Source organism: Conger conger, chromosome 6 (assembly GCF_963514075.1).
Source record: "Conger conger chromosome 6, fConCon1.1, whole genome shotgun sequence".
Lineage (NCBI taxonomy): Eukaryota > Metazoa > Chordata > Actinopteri > Anguilliformes > Congridae > Conger > Conger conger.
In genome coordinates, this window is record NC_083765.1 from 51,122,043 (window position 1) to 51,140,492 (window position 18,450).

At 44.6% G+C, this 18,450-nt stretch overlaps 1 protein-coding gene across 1 annotated transcript in view; it reads left to right on the forward strand.

The window, feature by feature from the left end:
- LOC133130025 (synaptotagmin-7-like) overlaps positions 1-18,450 on the forward strand; it is a 140,068-nt gene that overhangs the window by 65,647 nt on the left and 55,971 nt on the right. The window contains exon 2 of the mRNA XM_061244235.1: positions 1,490-1,593. Coding sequence (XP_061100219.1) covers positions 1,490-1,593 — 104 coding nt within the window. The remainder of the gene's footprint in view (positions 1-1,489; positions 1,594-18,450) is intronic.

Here is an 18,450-nt window from a genome sequence, read left to right on the forward strand (position 1 = left end):
TTATTGCACCATTCCGTGTAAAATCTAGAGACTTTAGCAGAAGTTCAGCCGTTTCTGAGATCCTGGAACTACCTTGGTAGCAACAATCATACTCAAAATCACACATCTTTGATCTTTCCCATTTCTGATGTTTTGTTAAACAAGAGCCTCTTCACCATGTCAGCGTGCTTCATATTTTGAGTTGCAGTCGGATGATTCAGTGTTTGGAGGAGCAGACTATTTCTGGTAACAAGCAGGTGTACCTGATAAAGTGTCCACAGAGTGTAAAGATGCACAACCAATAATATCCTGAGATGCTGTACAACTCACATGACCTGCATGATTATATATATATATATAATCTCCATACGTCTCTGAATGATGAATATCAGCTAAATGCTAAGATGAAATGAAACTGTATGTTCATTTTTGGGAGCCATGAAGTCTGCTGTTCCTGCTAAAACACATATATATTTATAGGCTCAAAGCTTCTTAGAAACCTAGAAAAACCTGTGCTAGTGTCTTATTAAAAAGCCCTTTCTTTCATATTATAGCTTCATCCTTTCTTCTTGGTTATATCAATATAGAGTAGAGGGACTGAGCGATTGGGAACAGGGACTGTGAAGTGCTGGGTTATAGAACAGTGACTGTGAGGTGCTGGATTATAGGACAGTGACTGGGAGGTGCTGGGTTATAGAACAGTGACTGTGAGGTGCTGGGTTATAGAACAGTGACTGTGAGGTGCTGGGTTATATAGAACAGGGACTGGGAGGTGCTGGGTTATAGAACAGTGGCTGTGAGGTGCTGGGTTATAGAACAGTGACTGTGAGCTGGGTTATAGAACAGTGACTGTGAGGTGCTGGGTTATAGAACAGTGACTGTGAGGTGCTGGGTTATAGAACTGAGTGATAGGGTTAAAGCACTGAGAGAACATAGAACATAGATGCATCAGGTCTGAGACAAATGGGTCACTTGTGACTTGCTCTTCATTGTTTTCAGAAGAGAGAAGAGTGCAGGCGCTGTACAAATAGCACTGTGACAGGCCCAAGTTAAAAATACTTGAGCTTGTCCTAGTGGAAAGTTGAATGGCCTTTGGCGCACATTCGCTTTCCGAGTGAGAGCCCCATCACAGTGGGGATCAATCTCATGCTCACATGCCCAGCTCCAAAAATCTCAAGGATTTCAGTGAAAGCGGCTCTTCCCCGACTTACAGAGTGAAGCTTGTATTTTTTAAAGCCGACAGCGGGCAAAATTGGGAAATCCTTCAGCAGAAACACGCGCCACGCCCTTTTGGATTTCAGAAAGTTGAGACCCACGGATCCAGCACGACACCGCAGAATTGACTGTACGGCGTTGAGCTGGGTTACAGCATGACTGTGGGGTGCACTGTAGTACAGTTACTGGGCGTAGGTCCGTGGTGCCGGGGCTGCACTTGGCGACGGCGTGTCAAGGCGAAATGTCAGCTGGAGGCGCTCACCATCCCCCCCCTCCCCCCCTTCTGTTTCTCCAGGCTCGGTGTCTCTCAGTGTGTTCCTGGTGTCGCTGGCGGTGACGGTTTGTGCCGTGTGGCTGGTGGCTCTCTGTGGTGTCTGCGGCTGGTGCCAACGCAAACTGGTGAGTGGCTCTCCTCCCTCTGGAGACGACGACCCCAAACATGCAGTCACGCCAATCGCAAGCGCACAGAGGCGGGGACGCCCTCCACCACGCCACTAATGAGTGGGGGCAAGCCCGATACCAGTGGTCTTCAACCCTGATGTGCATTCAACATGGCAAATGTTTGCGGCAAACTGTTACTGTTGAACGATTTTAAACGAACATTCCATTTAGTCTTTTTAATATAAATGGATGTGACTTAGGTCTAACAATGCGTTACCTGTGATTTATTTTTGAAGGTAAGAACGAATAGTACATTCATTACAGCCAAATTATTGTCAACTTTTGTTCTCTCTGCGTTTTCCCCATCAGCATTTTTGTTTGCGCCGCACAACCTTTTCAAACATTAGCTAACAGAAAACAATTAGAATATGTCGCCGAACGATAACTAACGTTAGCTAAAGCTTGCCATCTCGAAAGCATGTCTGGAGAGCTCCAAGGTCCGCTGGTTTTCGTTGTTAATCTGCACTTAATTAATCAATCAGAGCAGTTGATTACACAGCTAACTCACCTCACCTGGTTACCTGTGTCTCAACAGGGTGCTGCTGAGTTCAAGGTGAAAACAAAACCAGCAGACCCTGTCGCTCTTCCGGGCCGGGGTTGGAGACCACCACCCCATACCGATACAGCAGTGGTCCGCAGGGTGTGCTGGCTTTTGTTGTTACTCAGCACTTAATTGATCAATTAAAGCAGTCGATTACACAGTTAACTCACCTCACATGGCTTCTTGGGCCTGAATTGGTTGCTGATATCAAGGCGAAAACAAAAACCAGCACACCCTGCTAATCTCCAGGACCACTGCTGTACAGCATGGACAGGTCAGGACACAACAGAGTTTCCCACATAAACAACTAGTGTCCATGCTCGTAGCACTCAGCCACACAAGTGAAATATGCACAGCCTTCACAATCAATAGAGTCAGACCGTGCATTCTATACTACACTATTTATAGCCCCATTATGACGTTACGACATCAGGGCACCGTGCGGTCTCACACGCATACAGTGCAGTGTAGGGGAGTGTACACAAACCCATGCAACACAGTCCTCCCCCTGCCCGGTTCCCATCATGTCACCAAATGACCTATTACAGAGAAATGGATTTCATAAGTTTTTTCAGGTTTTATAATGGAAGGGAAAAGGGTGGAACATCAAAGAATTTCACATCAAATTAATTTGTACAGTGCATTACGATAATATCCTGGCTTAGATGAGTATTGAGTTTTCTGACGTAGGATCCACTCTTCTTGTTACGCTGTTTAAAAATTATCCTTGGAATCTGTACTCTATCAGCAATAAGGCATCACATACGGTGTATGCATGTTTGGAATATATACAGAATTTGTCTGTATATACTGCTCGATTGGAGGTATGTATTCACTGTAATACCACATATGCCATACGGTACGTATGTTGTTTCCTCATACTGAGTACTGTTCTCCACCCCTTCATCTATGGAGAAAATGATCATTTTAACATTTAAATTGTCACAAACCAGTGGCCAATGTATACTGTATAACTGCACTCCTCCACGTCCAGTGTCTGCGGGTATTTGCTCCTGCTGTGCGCTACACCACCTGATTTCACCGATTATTTTACCTGCGTGGTTCAGATAATAAGCTCATGAGTGAAATCAGGTGGTGTAGCGCACGGTAGGAGCAGATGCCTGCAGACTCTGCAGCCCACAGGACATAAATGTAATGATGTGAGCATCCACATTATTGAGCGATGGAGATGTCGTCTACCATTTTGCATGTGATGTGAGCAGGACCGGTGTTGTGTACCCCTGGAATACAGCAGGAGTGGGCGATTTCAGTCCTGCAGGGCCGGTGTGTATGCCGGTTTTTGTTTCCACCAATTACTCTGGCTGAATTAGCTAATTGGCCATATAAACCACTCAGATAAAATCACAGTAAAATCATATCATATAGAGACACAAGAACAGCCTTTGTCATTAATGCATTCATCAAGAAATATCTAAAATGCAAAAATGTCAGATGGCATAAATGTTACAGCCAATTAAATAATTAAGGCCAGACGTTGCCAAGAGAAGACACGGATATGGCCCTCATTGCCCACCTCTGGTCTACAGTATCAAAAGTAGTATGGCAGTCATACTGAGCTGCACTAGCAATGGAGAAGGACTGGCAGCAGCGTTGTGTTGGTCCTGCTGGGAGGAGGGCGGGTTAAATCTGGCCGATTTACCTCACTTCACCATGGTGTTGGTTTCCCAGAATGCAGTTCCAGCCCCAGCAGGTCACGGCTGAGATTGGCACCGGCCCTGCCGTGGTCCGTTAAAGTCCCCGGGGAATTTATCAGAGGAGTGCGTACGTTCGAGCCGTGCCACTCCCAGCCATCCAGAACTGTGCAGAACGAGGGCAAAAAGGCGACATCCACATTTTGGTAATTGTATATTACGGCTGTCACAGTCCATATACTACTTAGTGTTTCTTGTGTAAAGAAAGAAAATATGTTTGGCCAGCTCTCTGCGCGAGCGCCCGCCTCTTCAGGGGTGGACAGGACTTGTTGAACGCTGGCGACTTCTGATCTCAGCACAGGTCTCTCTGTGTGATCCCGGCTCAGGTGTAGGTCTGCTAACGGGCATGGAACAGGAAGGAGAATTATCTGACCTCCTGTCACGGAGTAGGTTGGCGCCCATTATGCAGTATGAAATGTGATTGATTAAGAGGGAGTAGCCGTCCGGCGAGGTGATGGAGTTTGGCTTGATTTGTTTAGTTTCGCATGTGTTTGAAGGTAATTGAACACTGATTCATCCTATATGCTTGTAAACCGCTCAAGGTGGCAGATGAACGACTGAGGTTCAGTTGCGGGGCACCAATGCATGTCCACAAATACGGTAAATATACTGCTGTCATGAGCTGGTTGGTCTAGACCCCCAGCTCAACCTTGCATTTGACAGATGCAATCAGTGGGCGTTTGGAATGACTACAGTACACTGCCCACCATCCGCTGAAGGTCATTTGGATTGGATTTTTTCATTTACAAGCAAATTGAAGAAAATGCAGCCTCCCACCCACCAAGATGTATCTCTCTTACAACCTTACACAGAAGTGGGATTTTATGTTTTATGAAAAAAATCCATTATTGGATGTTGCCATGGTTTTGCTTGGTCAGATTCAGGGGACCCTTTAGTGAAAATCTGTTTCATTTCTGTTTCTTTACACAAGTAACATGAGACCAAGTAGAATCACACAAACATGCACACACAAGCACACACACACACACACACACACACACACACACTGCAGTGAAACTAAAAAAGGGGCAGAGAGACAATGATGCCCTGACAGGAACACTGGTACACAGAGACATAAGTAAATGCAGTGTTTTATTTCCTTTGCTTTAAAGAGTGTGGTTGTCTGACACTGATGCTAATGTTGACACAAAAAGAGAGCGTTTATACATTTATACATAGAGCGCACATCTTCAGACAAGGACACGATAGTGCTGAAGCCAGAGTGCACACACAGCTGTTCCTCGGTAAGGAAGGGTTGCCATGAGGCAGGCGAGTGGAGACGTGGATGCCAGGGGCCTCCAGGTTGATGTGCTGGCATCGTGACACAAAGACAGGGTCACTGTTTTCACCAGTCCCAACGCACTGACATCTTCACACTGTGGGAGGAAGGGAATTAGAGAGAGAGAGGGAGTCCTGTGATGAGGAACAGCTCAGTGATGGAGAGGAGCAGCAATGATGAAGAAGAGCAGCTCAGTGATGAAGAGGTACAGCACAGTGAAGAAGAGGAGCAGCAATGATGAAGAGGAGCAGCTCAGTGGTGAAGAGGAGCAGCTCAGTGATGAAGAGGAACAGCACAGTGATGAAGAGGAACAGCTCAGTTATGAAGAGGAGCAGCACAGTGATGAAGAGAAGCAGCACAGTGATGAAGAGGAGCAGCTCAGTGATGAAGAGGAGCAGCAATGATGAAGAGGAGCAGCAATGATGAAGAGGAGCAGCTCAGTGATGAAGAGGCACAGCTCAGTGATGAAGAGGAGCAGCTCAGTGATGAAGAGGAACAGCTCAATGATGAAGAGGGGCAGCTCAGTGATGAAGAGGAACAGCTCAGTGATGAAGAGGAGCAGCTCAGTGATGAAGAGGAGCAGCTCAGTGATGAAGAAGAACAGCTCAGTGATGTAGAGGAGCAGCACAGTGATGAAGAGGAGCAGCACAGTGATGAAGAGGAACAGCTCAGTGATGTAGAGGAGCAGCACAGTGATGAAGAGGAGCAGCCCAGTGATGAAGAGGAGCAGCACAGTGATGAAGAGGAGCAGCTCAGTGATGAAGAAGAACAGCTCAGTGATGTAGAGGAGCAGCACAGTGATGAAGAGGAGCAGCAATGATGAAGAGGAGCAGCACAGTGGTGAAGAGGAACAGCTCAGTAATGAAGAGGAGCGGCACAGTGATGAAGAGGAGCAGCTCAGTGATGAAGAAGAACAGCACAGTGATGAAGAAGAACAGCTCAGTGATGTAGAGGAGCAGCACAGTGATGAAGAGGAGCAGCAATGATGAAGAGGAGCAGCTCAGTGATGAAGAGGAGCAGCACAGTAATGAAGAGGAGCAGCACAGTGATGAAGAGGAGCAGCTCAGTGATGTAGAGGAGCAGCACAGTGATGAAGAGGAGCAGCAATGATGAAGAGGAGCAGCACAGTGATGAAGAGGAGCAGCAATGATGAAGAGGAGCAGTACAGTGATGAAGAGGAACAGCACAGTGATGAAGAGTAATGGCTTAGTGATGAAGAGGAGCAGCTCAGTGAGGAAGAGGAGCAGCAGTGACAGTAATTAGCAGCACAGTGAGGAAGAGGAGTAGCACTGACAGTAATTAACAGCACACAGCACAGTGGTGATTAGGACCAGTATAGTGATTAAACGGGCAGAACGACAATGCAGTTCAGACAGTCTGGAGACTACAGTGACAGTGAGACGCAACAAAGAGAATAGCAATGAGAAACATCCATCTCTTTCTCCAGCACCTGCCGTGAACAGTACATAACTTTATTAGCTCATCCCTCTCCTCCCTCTCCTCTCCTTCATTCTCCCTTTTTCTCTCGTTCTCCATGGCAACACTATTCCCAACACACCGTTAAAGAGGGAGCTTTAAAAAGCGGGAAGAACATACATAAATGTAGGCACACAAAATGTGCCTACACAGCCGCAAAAACAGACTCAAAAGAATACACGTATACGCACTCACACGCACTCACACACACACACACACTCACACACACAATCACACACACTCACACACACTCTCACGCACGCACACTCACACACGCACTCTCTCACACACACACACTCACACACACACACACACACGCACTCACACACACTCACACACACACTCTCACACACACACTCACACTCACACACACACACTCACGCACTCACACGCACTCACACACACACACACTCTCTCACACACACACACACATGCACACACACACACACTCACTCACACGCACACACGCACTCACACACACTCACACACACACACACACATGCACTCACACACACTCATACATGCACTCACATAGGCACACACACACTCTCACACACACTCACACGCACACTCACACACACTCACACGCACACATTCATGCACTCATACACACACACACACACACACACACACACACACACACACACACACTCTGTGTGTTTCCTTTTTCTCTACCTCTTTTAAACTCACATGCCCAGATACAGAGTGGAGGCATGGCCATATCCCAGCATGCACTAGTAATGCTGGAGCAGGAACAGGTTTCCGAATGTATCTGGCAGAACGCCCGATAAGCTGTTTCCGTAGGTGTTTGCATATCATGGGTTATGTAAGGAATATTCATTTCTAGAAAGGTAAAAAATGTTTCTAAAAATGTTCTCAATTTCTACAATCTGCAAATAATCTCCCAGCTGCAGAAATATAGCATGACTTCAATTTTAAACATTCTAATAAAATGTAATGGCAGCTTGGGCATATTAAGGCAGCAGGTTATGATAACTTTGAAGATCATGACTAATGCATCTACTTTATGTTGAAAATAGATTTCACCATAATCTTTAGTAGAGATGTGAATTTTCATGATGCGTACAGTATGTTGGCTTACGTTTCTAGTCATCTCTGCTCTACCAGTACCTGTGCAAATTCTGAACAATTCTGACCTCTTTCTAATATTATGACATCTGTCATAATGTCTTACATATTTTATATCAATGGTTTAGTGTTGCTGAAAGTTGAATGGCATTTTCACCAATTATCTTGCAACATCCTGCAACATTCAAAGACATAAAATAAACTTTGAAATGGCACAATGTGGCCATACTAAGAAATATATTTATATGCCATTAATATTAACATTATTTGTACCTACCTCAGTAACCAGAAATGTCTTTTAATAATGAATGCAATTTGTAATTAACTTTATTTAATCTTTTTAGTGCATTATGTATGCTACATGCAACATATTTTATATATTTATGTTTATATATTACTAGGCTGGCAGCATGCAATGTTTCACAGCACACCATACTGTATAATATTACATTTTGATTATTCGATAACATATTAAACTGGTGGTCAACACAGTTAACATTTCATAACATTTGCTGATATTTCAACAACCAAGGTAGTAAATTAGGTTGCATGCACTTTTAAAATCTCATTTGCTCTGCTCCTGTAAAATAATCTAGCCCATTTGATTTGTTTATTTAGCAAAATGCAATAGTCCTTTTTTATTGTGTTTATTTGTGAGCAATAATCCATCTCCATTTTCTGCATCTTTCATGCATTGGCACTTATCAGGGTTCCAACGCCTCCTCGAAAACCTTTACATTTAGAGACTAGTTTTCCAGTCATGGAAAATTGCCAGGATTAACAAAATGTCATGAAAATGGTCCTGGAAAATGGTAGGCTTGGCGATAAGTCAATCGAGCTAAGATTACACATTCTTCTGTATTTTTCTCTGCCTTTCTTATTTGTGTCAGACACAGAGGTCACGTGGCAGCACTATAGGATATTGTGGATATTTGATATGTTGTGGTACATATTCACATACACACACATACCTCCCCATCACTGGTTAGCCTGCACAAAACCACACTCACCCCCCACCTCCAACAGCCAACATAACCCAACACCCATGGTCATGACTAGCTTTGGGATACCTTGGCCATTGTTTCTGGATGTAGGTTATGGAAAATGTCATTCGAAAGTCCTGGAAAATGATTTTTTTTTTTAAGTGGGAGCCTAAAAACAAAGTGGGAGCCCGCACTTTTGAAATGTGTATGATGTTTCTGACACATGCCAGGTATTTTGTTTATGAATAATCATGGTCATCGAGGAGATTTTGGCAGCTATTTATGTTGACATTTTAGATATAAATGCTGACAAACTGTGCCAATCAAATGGAATCCATTATTATTATTTGTTTACTTTTAGAAATAGCATCTTTTAGTTTCCAAGCACTATGTGTTATACATCCTGACATAATTGTATACTTGGAATAGAAAGGACTTGGTTTTGAACATGCTTTTGGTGAGGCAGAGATGCTGTGAATTCTTACTGCATTGAATGAACAGTTGGGTGCAAAATAATTCATTATTGGATATGATGCATTCGCAATTAGGCGAGAGGACAGAATATCAGGTAGGAACTAAAACCTCCAGATGTCTACTGTAAATATTCACAACACTTGCCTGTTAATGTGCATATGAAATGCTGGAACTTATCAGTCATGTAAATTGTGATAATGACAGTAGTCTATGTAAACAAATCATGTTTACAGGTATTTTATTTGCTTTTAAATGCTCAGTAAAATGTTTTGTGTTAAATTAAACTCCTACATACTCTGCTACAGGGGAAATATACAATTTTTTTACTGCGTAATTACACTGTTATGCCAACAGTCATTGTGCAGTCATACTGTTTGCTCTGTAGTTGTTCCTTGAAAACTCAAATATTATCTGTTTTGTCTTGCAGATTAGATGTGTTTTGACTTCTCTGGCTGGTATTAAATTCCACATGGAAATTATTTTTTCTTACAGTACAGTATGAATTAGGTCAGTTAAAGGGCACCTTATTGCAAGTACAAGGAAATGTAAAAAAGAAGAATTTTTCTGGATTAACAATATCAGTGTGTTTTGTTTAGTTTTTTTCCAAAAGATCTTTTTTTTTGACTTGATGTTTTATCACTGAACAATCCTACTTCCTCAGCCGCTGACATAAATCCATGAAACCCTTCAGAGATAATAGGCAAACAGTTCACTGTGGATTTACTGAATTAAGTTGGGCTGCCATTTCAGGAACCACTGTAAGACATGGAAGGAAAATTCACCTGTAACCACTACTTATACAAAAATGACACGAGCAACCTGTATTACTTTCAACAAAGGCTTAATTTGATCATTAATATCTAGCACCAAGAATGCCAGAGGGTCCACAGTTAGCATGTCAATACTTTCAATCAGACGTCTTCCTTTCACCCAATACAGACTGCTCTCCTCGTCTTTGTATGAGTTACTGTTATCGTCTGATCCATTCGTCAAGCAACCGCCATCACCGCCATTTTGATGGTTGTGCTGTAACTATAACGGATCTAGCTGTCCGTTCCCTTTACCGCTTCCCGCAGGGTCATTTCACTCTTTCACTCCCTTGTCACCCCTGAATGTTACCCAGGGGCCTGACGGACACGTCTCCGCATGGCGCCGTGCTGCGGACACGCCAAACGGGTTTATATCTGCTGCCATGCGTCAGGAATCGACCGCGTGGCAGTGCGGTGAGAGTATCTCTGCTGCGACCCGACGTTTTTTTTTCCCCCCTTTTGCCGCACCACTGTAATTTTCTCCGTGTGCAACAGATCCCCCTGGGGTTGGAGGATATCCACTGAAAAAAACGAACGCTAGCTCGCGCACTAGCGCTACGCCACCTTCTGACCCGCCCTCTCGCTGTACCCCAACAGACTCGGGCGGCACAGGAAAGGGATTTGGCGCATCCCGTCCGCCTCTCTACAGGTGCCCTCGGCCTGTCGGTATCACCCCAGTGTCTGCGCATCGTACCCCAGTGTCTGCGCATCGTACCCCAGTGTCTGCGCATCGTACCCCAGTGTCTGCGCATCGTACCCCAGTGTCTGCGCATCGTACCCCAGTGTCTGCGCATCTTACCCCAGTGTCTGCGCATCGTACCCCAGTGTCTGCGCATCGTACCCCAGTGTCTGCGCATCGTACCCCAGTGTCTGCGCAGTTCCTATCAATACCCATTAAAATACCATTCTTCATTTTGGGCTGTGTGACTGACTCTCCGCTCGGTGCAGAATTGCTTTGGGAGCGGTGCTTTTTCCGTGAGCCGTGTGAAAAAAGCATTTACTGAAGACCGAATATCCATGATATTTTATTCTTATTAAAGTGTGTATTCAGACTAACTCCCAGAGCTTACATTTTTTAATTTGGTTTTTCAGATTTTTCAAGGTGATCATACATGTTGCAAACAGAAAACTGTGGAATTTTAGCTTTATGTAATTTTGCCTGTTTTTATCATTACCATTTCTCCAGACATAGTTTTTCAAGATCTTTCAGATTCCTTGGCCTTGCGGACTTCCATTTTCAATTCGAACCACGTGTTTTTCATTCATTGCATTTTTTTCATTTCATTTCATCCATTGGTACTTGGTACTTGGGCTTAAACTTGGACTAACGGAAGTTAGAGCAGCACTAGTTTCTGCGATGTGACGTGTACACGAGTGGATCTTTCTGGGAGAATTTACGAGGAGGGGAACATGAAATGAGGATCCGCACCACTGCATGCATCTTCCCGGTTAGCTAGCACACACTGCTCGTGCTAATGCTGTGACAGCTGAAATTATGAAGAGGCCTCTAGTGGTCTTGCAGTGTCAACATTGTTTTAAAACATTGTGTTATCGATGTTGACACTACGCCCCAGAACGCTGGCTGAGACTCCGCGAGCATATACACTCACTGAGCACTTTATTAGGTATTTATTAAAATTTAGAATATTATTGGAATATTTGATTATTCGTTTAATGTAATCCACTAGTCTGGGGTCCGAGTCCAAAATGTTAACTTTTTGTTAACATTTCTCACCAGTGGAGGAAGCCTCTTTGAAATATTCAGAAAAATATTCTATTTTATTTTTATATAAAGTATATCAAATAAGCCTTATTAAAAAAATAATTCCACAAGCTTGCCCGTTGCCTTTGGCAAAATCAAAAATAGACCAAAGAAACGTTCCTATTAATATTAAACCATCATTAGCTATGAATAATGACTGAGAAACCAATGTGTGCACACAAATGATGTCGGCTATCTTTCAAACAAAACTCAAATTATTGCTCAGGTGCATAAAAACTTTATAGTCCATGCAAAAGCACAATGTTAAACATTAAGCAGGTTGATAATTTTAATGAAGCGCACTTCGCTAATTAGGCAGGGAGCGGCGTAATGTGGGGAGTGGATGAAGAGACTGGAGGCCCACTTGTTCAGTGCAAACAAACACAGCTGGGATAGAGAAAGAGCCAGCACACTCTCTCTCTCTCTCTCTCTCTCTCTCTCTCTCTCTCTCTTTCTCTCTCTCTCTCACTCTCTCTCTCTCACACACACACACATCCACAAACACACACAGAAACATACACTTTTTTTGGAACATGCATTACCAATATCTGTAAAATAATGCAAATATCAATATCTCTCATTAATCCATGGCTTTGTAGAATGCTCAATTCTGATTGGTCTCTTTCAGTGTCAAATGTATGTTTGTAACCATTATTTTGTGTTGGTCGTTATTTTTCCATAGCAGAGCACCTTGTTGTGAATCATCCCTTACACTTACATTTACACTTTACATTCATTTAGCAGATGCTATTATCCAGACCTACTTAAACCATTGGAGGAATCAAAGTGTATTAATATGAGCAATACTTACCTTGCTAATAGCGTCCCCAGACCAGCCAGTATAACTGTATGTCATATTAAGTTTGCTAACCAAGAACCAAAATAGGAATTCTGAATGCTTGCAGGTTAAATCAAGAATAAGCTTCAATACGTGGAACATAAAACCATAATGATCTAATATAAAACCAGAAAATGCCATAAACTGAATTTGTATAAAAGGCGGGATGGCAAAAGAGAAGGAATGGGAGGGAATTAACAAGCAGGGGTTCTTTAGACGGTCAACAGTTCTGCTGTTCTGACCTTAGTAGGAAGTCTGCTCCACCACTGCACCCGGTACGGGTGGGCACCACGACTGGAAGAAGCAAACATGGGGATAGCCAGTGGCGTCCATTTTGTTGAACGGAGAGCTCTGGCCAGGGAGGAGGGTTTAATTCATTACATTACATTACATTATTGGCATTTGGCAGACGCTCTTATCCAGAGCGACGTACAACAAAGTGCATACCCATAACCAGGGATAAGTTCGCTGAAAGACCCCAGAGGTAAGTACAATTTCAACTGCTACCTGTACAACAAAGATAAGGACAAGGGCCATTTTTTTTTTTTTTTTTTTTTTGTTTTTTTGAACAAACAACAAACAGAGCAAAAGTCACCAAAGTTAACTATCCAAACACTGCTTACCTAGCCAACTAAAATACTGATACACAAGTCACAGAGACAACAATTAAGGTTCACAGGGAGGTAGGGAGGGATGGGGAGAGGTGCTGTTTGAAGAGGTGTGTCTTCAGCTTGCGCTTGAAGGTGGGGAGGGATTCTATAGTTCTGACCTCAACGGGGAGTTCGTTCCACCACCGTGGAGCCAGAACAGACAGTAGTCGTGAGCGTGAGGTGGAGGTTCTGAGAGGGGGAGGTGCCAAGCGGCCTGTGGAGGCTGAACGAAGAGGTCTGGCAGGGGTGTAGGGTCTGATGATTTTTTGCAGATAAGCTGGGGAAGACCCTTTAACTGCTTGGAAGGCTAGCACCAATGTTTTGAATTTGATGCGAGCCATGACAGGCAGCCAGTGGAGGGAAGTAAGCAGGGGGGTGACGTGTGAGTATTTGGGAAGGTTGAAGACCAGACGAGCTGCTGCATTCTGGATGAGTTGGAGGGGTCTGATGGCAGACGCTGGGAGGCCAGCCAAGAGGGAATTGCAGTAGTCCAGGCGGGACAGAACCATCGCTTGGACCAGGAGCTGGGTCGAGTAGGGGGTGAGAAAGGGGCGGATTCTCCGTATGTTGTATAGGAAGAACCTGCAAGACCGGGTCACCGCCGCAATGTTCTCGGAAAGGGACAGTCTGCTGTCCATCACCACGCCGAGGTTCCTTGCACTGGGTGACGGCGTGAGTGTGGTATCCCCGAGGGAAATGGAGAGATCCAGATGGGGAGAGGTATTAGCAGGGATGAATATCATTTCAGTTTTACCTGGGTTGAGCTTTAGATGGTGGTTGTCCATCCAGCTCTGGATGTCCCTCAGGCAAGCAGAGATACGGGCTGAAACCTGCGTATCAGACGGCGGGAACGAGACGAAGAGTTGGGTATCGTCCGCATAGCAGTGGTAGGATAGCCCATGTGCAGTGATCACAGGGCCAAGGGAGCGAGTGTAGAGAGAAAAGAGAAGCGGGCCAAGGACTGAGCCCTGGGGAACTCCTGTGGCGAGGGGCCGAGGTGTCGATACCGAACCAGCCCAGGCAACCTGGAAGGAGCGACCAGAGAGGTAGGACTCAATCCAGTCCAGGGCTGTGCCACAGATGCCCGTTGCTGACAGGGCAGACAGGAGGATGGAGTGATCCACAGTGTCGAAGGCAGCAGAGAGATCTAGAAGAATGAGGACAGAGGAGAGGGAGGCTGCTCGTGCGGCATGAAGTGACTCACTGACAGAGAGGAGCGCAGTCTCTGTCGAGTGGCCCGATCTGAAGCCAGACTGATGGGGGTCTAGCAGGTTGTTGTTAGAAAAAAAGGAAGAAAGTTGAGTAGAAGCAGCTCGTTCTATAGTTTTAGAAAGGAAAGGAAGAAGAGATACCGGGCGGTAGTTCTGGATGATGGAGGGATCCAGGGTAGGCTTTTTTAGCAGCGGAGTGATGTGGGCCCTCTTGGAGGATGCCGGAAAACAGCCGGAAGACAGGGAGGAGTTGACAAGGGACAGGGAGGAGTTGACAAGTACATGTACATGTACATGTACAGTAGGATCTTACCAAACTTCTGGTAAGCTACAGAGTAGTGCTACAAGAGCAAGCTTGGGAAGACTGTAAATGCGTCGACGTGCTTCATGACCTGCGGGAGTTCCGTGGCACAAGCAGAGGAAATTGCAATAGTCCAGGTGTTAGAATGCCAGGGCTGTGCGGAGTCAGAGGTGAGGAAGGGGCGGGTTTTTCAGACGTTGCGTGAAAAGAGTCCGCACACCTGCGGAGAGAGCGTGGGAATGGGACAGGAAATCAGGAGAGCCGATGACACCCCCAGTAGATTGAGCACCAGGGGAAAAGAGCAGGGGACCAAGGACAGAGGCGTCGGGCATAACGTGATTATCTTCTTTTTTCTCACTTTCTTCGTTCCTGTTCTGTCTCCACTGCTCCGAGTTGTGTCTCTCGAGTCTCCCTTTTCTCTGTGTATCTTTCCATCCTCCTGCCCTCATCCTTCTTTCTTTTAACCACCTCTTCCGTCGTCCACGTTTCCATTTATCTTCCGTCCCCCATCGCTGCACTTGTCCTCCATCTTAGTGTCTGCGCTTATCTCTCCGTGTCCTTGTCTCCGTGTGCATCCTTTCGTTTCCCCTCTCTCTCTCTCTCTCTCTTTCTCTGCATTTACCCCTGTCCCCTTCCGCTCTATCTCGCGTTGTCCCTGTCTACCCGTCTCTTCGTTTATCTCCCTCCTTTCCTCTCTCCCCTCTTCTTTATCTGCCCCTTTTTCGTTTTGTCCTTTCCTCCCTCCAACTCCGAATCTGTTAGTCCCCGCCGCGCCTCGAAGAGTCTGTGTTTCTCCAAAATCCTCGAAGAGTACCACTATCTATTTACAAGCGTTAGCGTGACACAATTAATTTACGAATGTACAGTACACAATATCCTCCTCAGATTATCAATATAATTCCTCTGCTTCTTTGCTTCAAGATCCTTGCCCTTAGAAACAAAAAGGATTTTGTTTTCTAGATATGGAGTTAATTTTTCATTTGATAATATTTGATCATTCCATGTTATAAAAGCAATACTCCTGATAATATTGTTGTATAAACATAATTTACCATTTTTGCATAACTATATCTACATATAGAGTATATTGTGAATATGAAACCATTAATATTAATAATCTTCTGTTAGCTGTGACGTTACTGGCAATCATTGCTTGCATGGGTATTGTATTTTGGCAGTTATCACTGAGTCAAAAGATGGCATTTGCAATACTTGTATCACACGCTGGTGAAGATCTGTAAGGTTCAGATATCAGTAAGATGAAAAGCACAATATTAGACGAGATTCAGACTTTTTTTTATCACTAACTACAGTGTGTAACTTCCTGTTTTTTGTTTTTTGTTGCAATCACAGTTCAATGCAGACTGATCACCAGCCATATTGCTACAATGGAAGGGCACATTAATTCAGATCACAGATATGCTAACGAAGGGATCAGTGACTCACGGTCCTCGAGGGCCAAGAACTGCTGGTTTTCCACCCTCCCCTTTACCTGGGAGTCAGGTGTGACGACAGTTTGTCCAATCAGTAGCACTAATTACCCAGGAGAAACCATGGCCGGATTTGGATTCGACGGCCTGAGTTGACGATGCCTGCAGAACACGTTTCGAAAGTTAGCCCACCATTTAGAAGGTGGCGCATAAATATAAAATCGTGATTATGATTATACTGATCAACAGACGACAACACGTAGCGTTTCAAACGCGGTAAGTAGTCCGTGACGTCAGCGCTCACACTCTCTCCGACGACACGCGGCCTTCCCCCTGCCGCTCAATTAAAACCACACGCCTCCACATCAGGTCCGCGGTTCCAATTAAGCGGCGTCAGGGGTAATCCGCTCCGCCTCGCCGTGGAACAGGAGGCTGAGCGCTGAAAAAAAGGGGCCACGTCCTGTGTGTGAAAATAGCCGCTGCTAGGAGATGGGCTTCTTCTCCGGCTCCTTTCCGCAGGCGACGGCCCTTCCCCATCCCCGGAGACCCGTCATGGCAACCTCACTCCTGTTCTGGGTCAGAGCGGGGGAGAGGAAGGTCTGCTGCCAGACTGAACCTACTGCGGCTTCAGAAAGTACTCAGGAACCCTTCACTTTTTTCACACTTTATTCTGTGGTAGATTTCATTTTAAATGGATAAAATCGCCACTTTGGCCCATAAATCTACACTCAATAACCCAGAATGACAAAGTGAATAGAGATTTTTGCAAATTTGTTAAAAATGAAAAACTGAAATCTCTCATTTATATAAGTATTCAGACCCTTAACTCAGTACTTTGTAGAAGCTCCTTTGGCAGCAGTTCCAGTCTTCTTGGCCAGTTTATCTCATTCGTCCTAGCTTCGTCAGATTGGATGGGAAACGTCTGGGAATCTTCAGGTCTCTCCAGAGATGTACTATGGGGGTTAGGTCTGAGGTCACATGCACTTTGGAGCAGGTTGAGTGCTTTTTGTACATGTTATTCAATTTGAATTAGACTTCAAAAGTCCAAATTCGACAACAAATTGTCCATAGACTTAACATAGCTTGAATGATGCTAATTGAACGTTCTGTTCAGCAACGTTATTGCCTGTAGTAGTCAATACCTTGATTATCAATTCAATTTCCTGTTTTTTTAGGTTTTCAGCAAAAGCAAATATTTAACTTAAAACATATTTTCTTCCGATTAATACCAATATATTTAAGATGCCTTATACTCTCGTATACCCTATATTTTATATATATATATATATTTAAGTTTACAAGATTATTACATTAGGCTGCCTAATTAGGCAAAGCCCAATCCAAATCCAAACATTTGATATGAATTCTCATTTCGCTCAACAATGTATTCAACAAAAGAGTATTTATTCTGCCTTTGTTATGTTTTTCTTCCGGTTGAATATATTTGCAGAGAGCGCGGAGAGAGAAAACAGAGACTTTGATGTTTTCTGGAGCCGAGATGGTATTTAAGATCTGTGTGGTAAATAAAAATGAAGATATGAGGAGTGTCGGCGGTGCCTCTCGGGTGGTGGGCACGAGGGAGAGAGGCAGTGACTGAGGCCTTCCACAGCTGTGACGATTACGGGCCTGACGGCTCGTCTCAGCTCCGCCCCGACCGCTCCAGACCCAGCAGGGCTTCTGGATCTCTCTGTACCTCTCCTCTTCATCCCTCTCTCCCCCCTCTCTCCTCCCAGCCCGGCACACCATGCCGTCTTCCCGCCCGCACCGTGTCCCGCTTTCTAATTCATCGTCTCTTATTTCCTCCTGTTCCTTACTCTCTTGTCTCTCTTTCTCTCTGTCTCTCTGTAGCTCGGTCTCTCTATCTGTCACTCTTGGTCTTTCTCAAATTTTCAGATTCAAATTCAAAATGCTTCATGAGCATGATAAGATGCATCGTATGTTGCCAAAGCACTAAAGGAACATAGAACATACGCCGTTGAACACATGAACGTACGATATTTGTGGACATACACCATTGAACACATGAACATACGGTATTTGCGGACATACGGTTTACAGACATACATTTTTAGGCCTACCCGAACAGGCTCACTGGTTGTCCCTCTGTCTGTGGCAAGCTGTGACATAATTTGACGCTTTTCTGATGCATTTTTTGTCTCTCTCTCTCTGTCTCTCTGTCACTCTCTCTCTCTCTCTCTCTCTCTCTCTCTGGCTGTTTCTATTTTGGATTCTGTTTTAATCATCCATGCCTCCCTCCCTG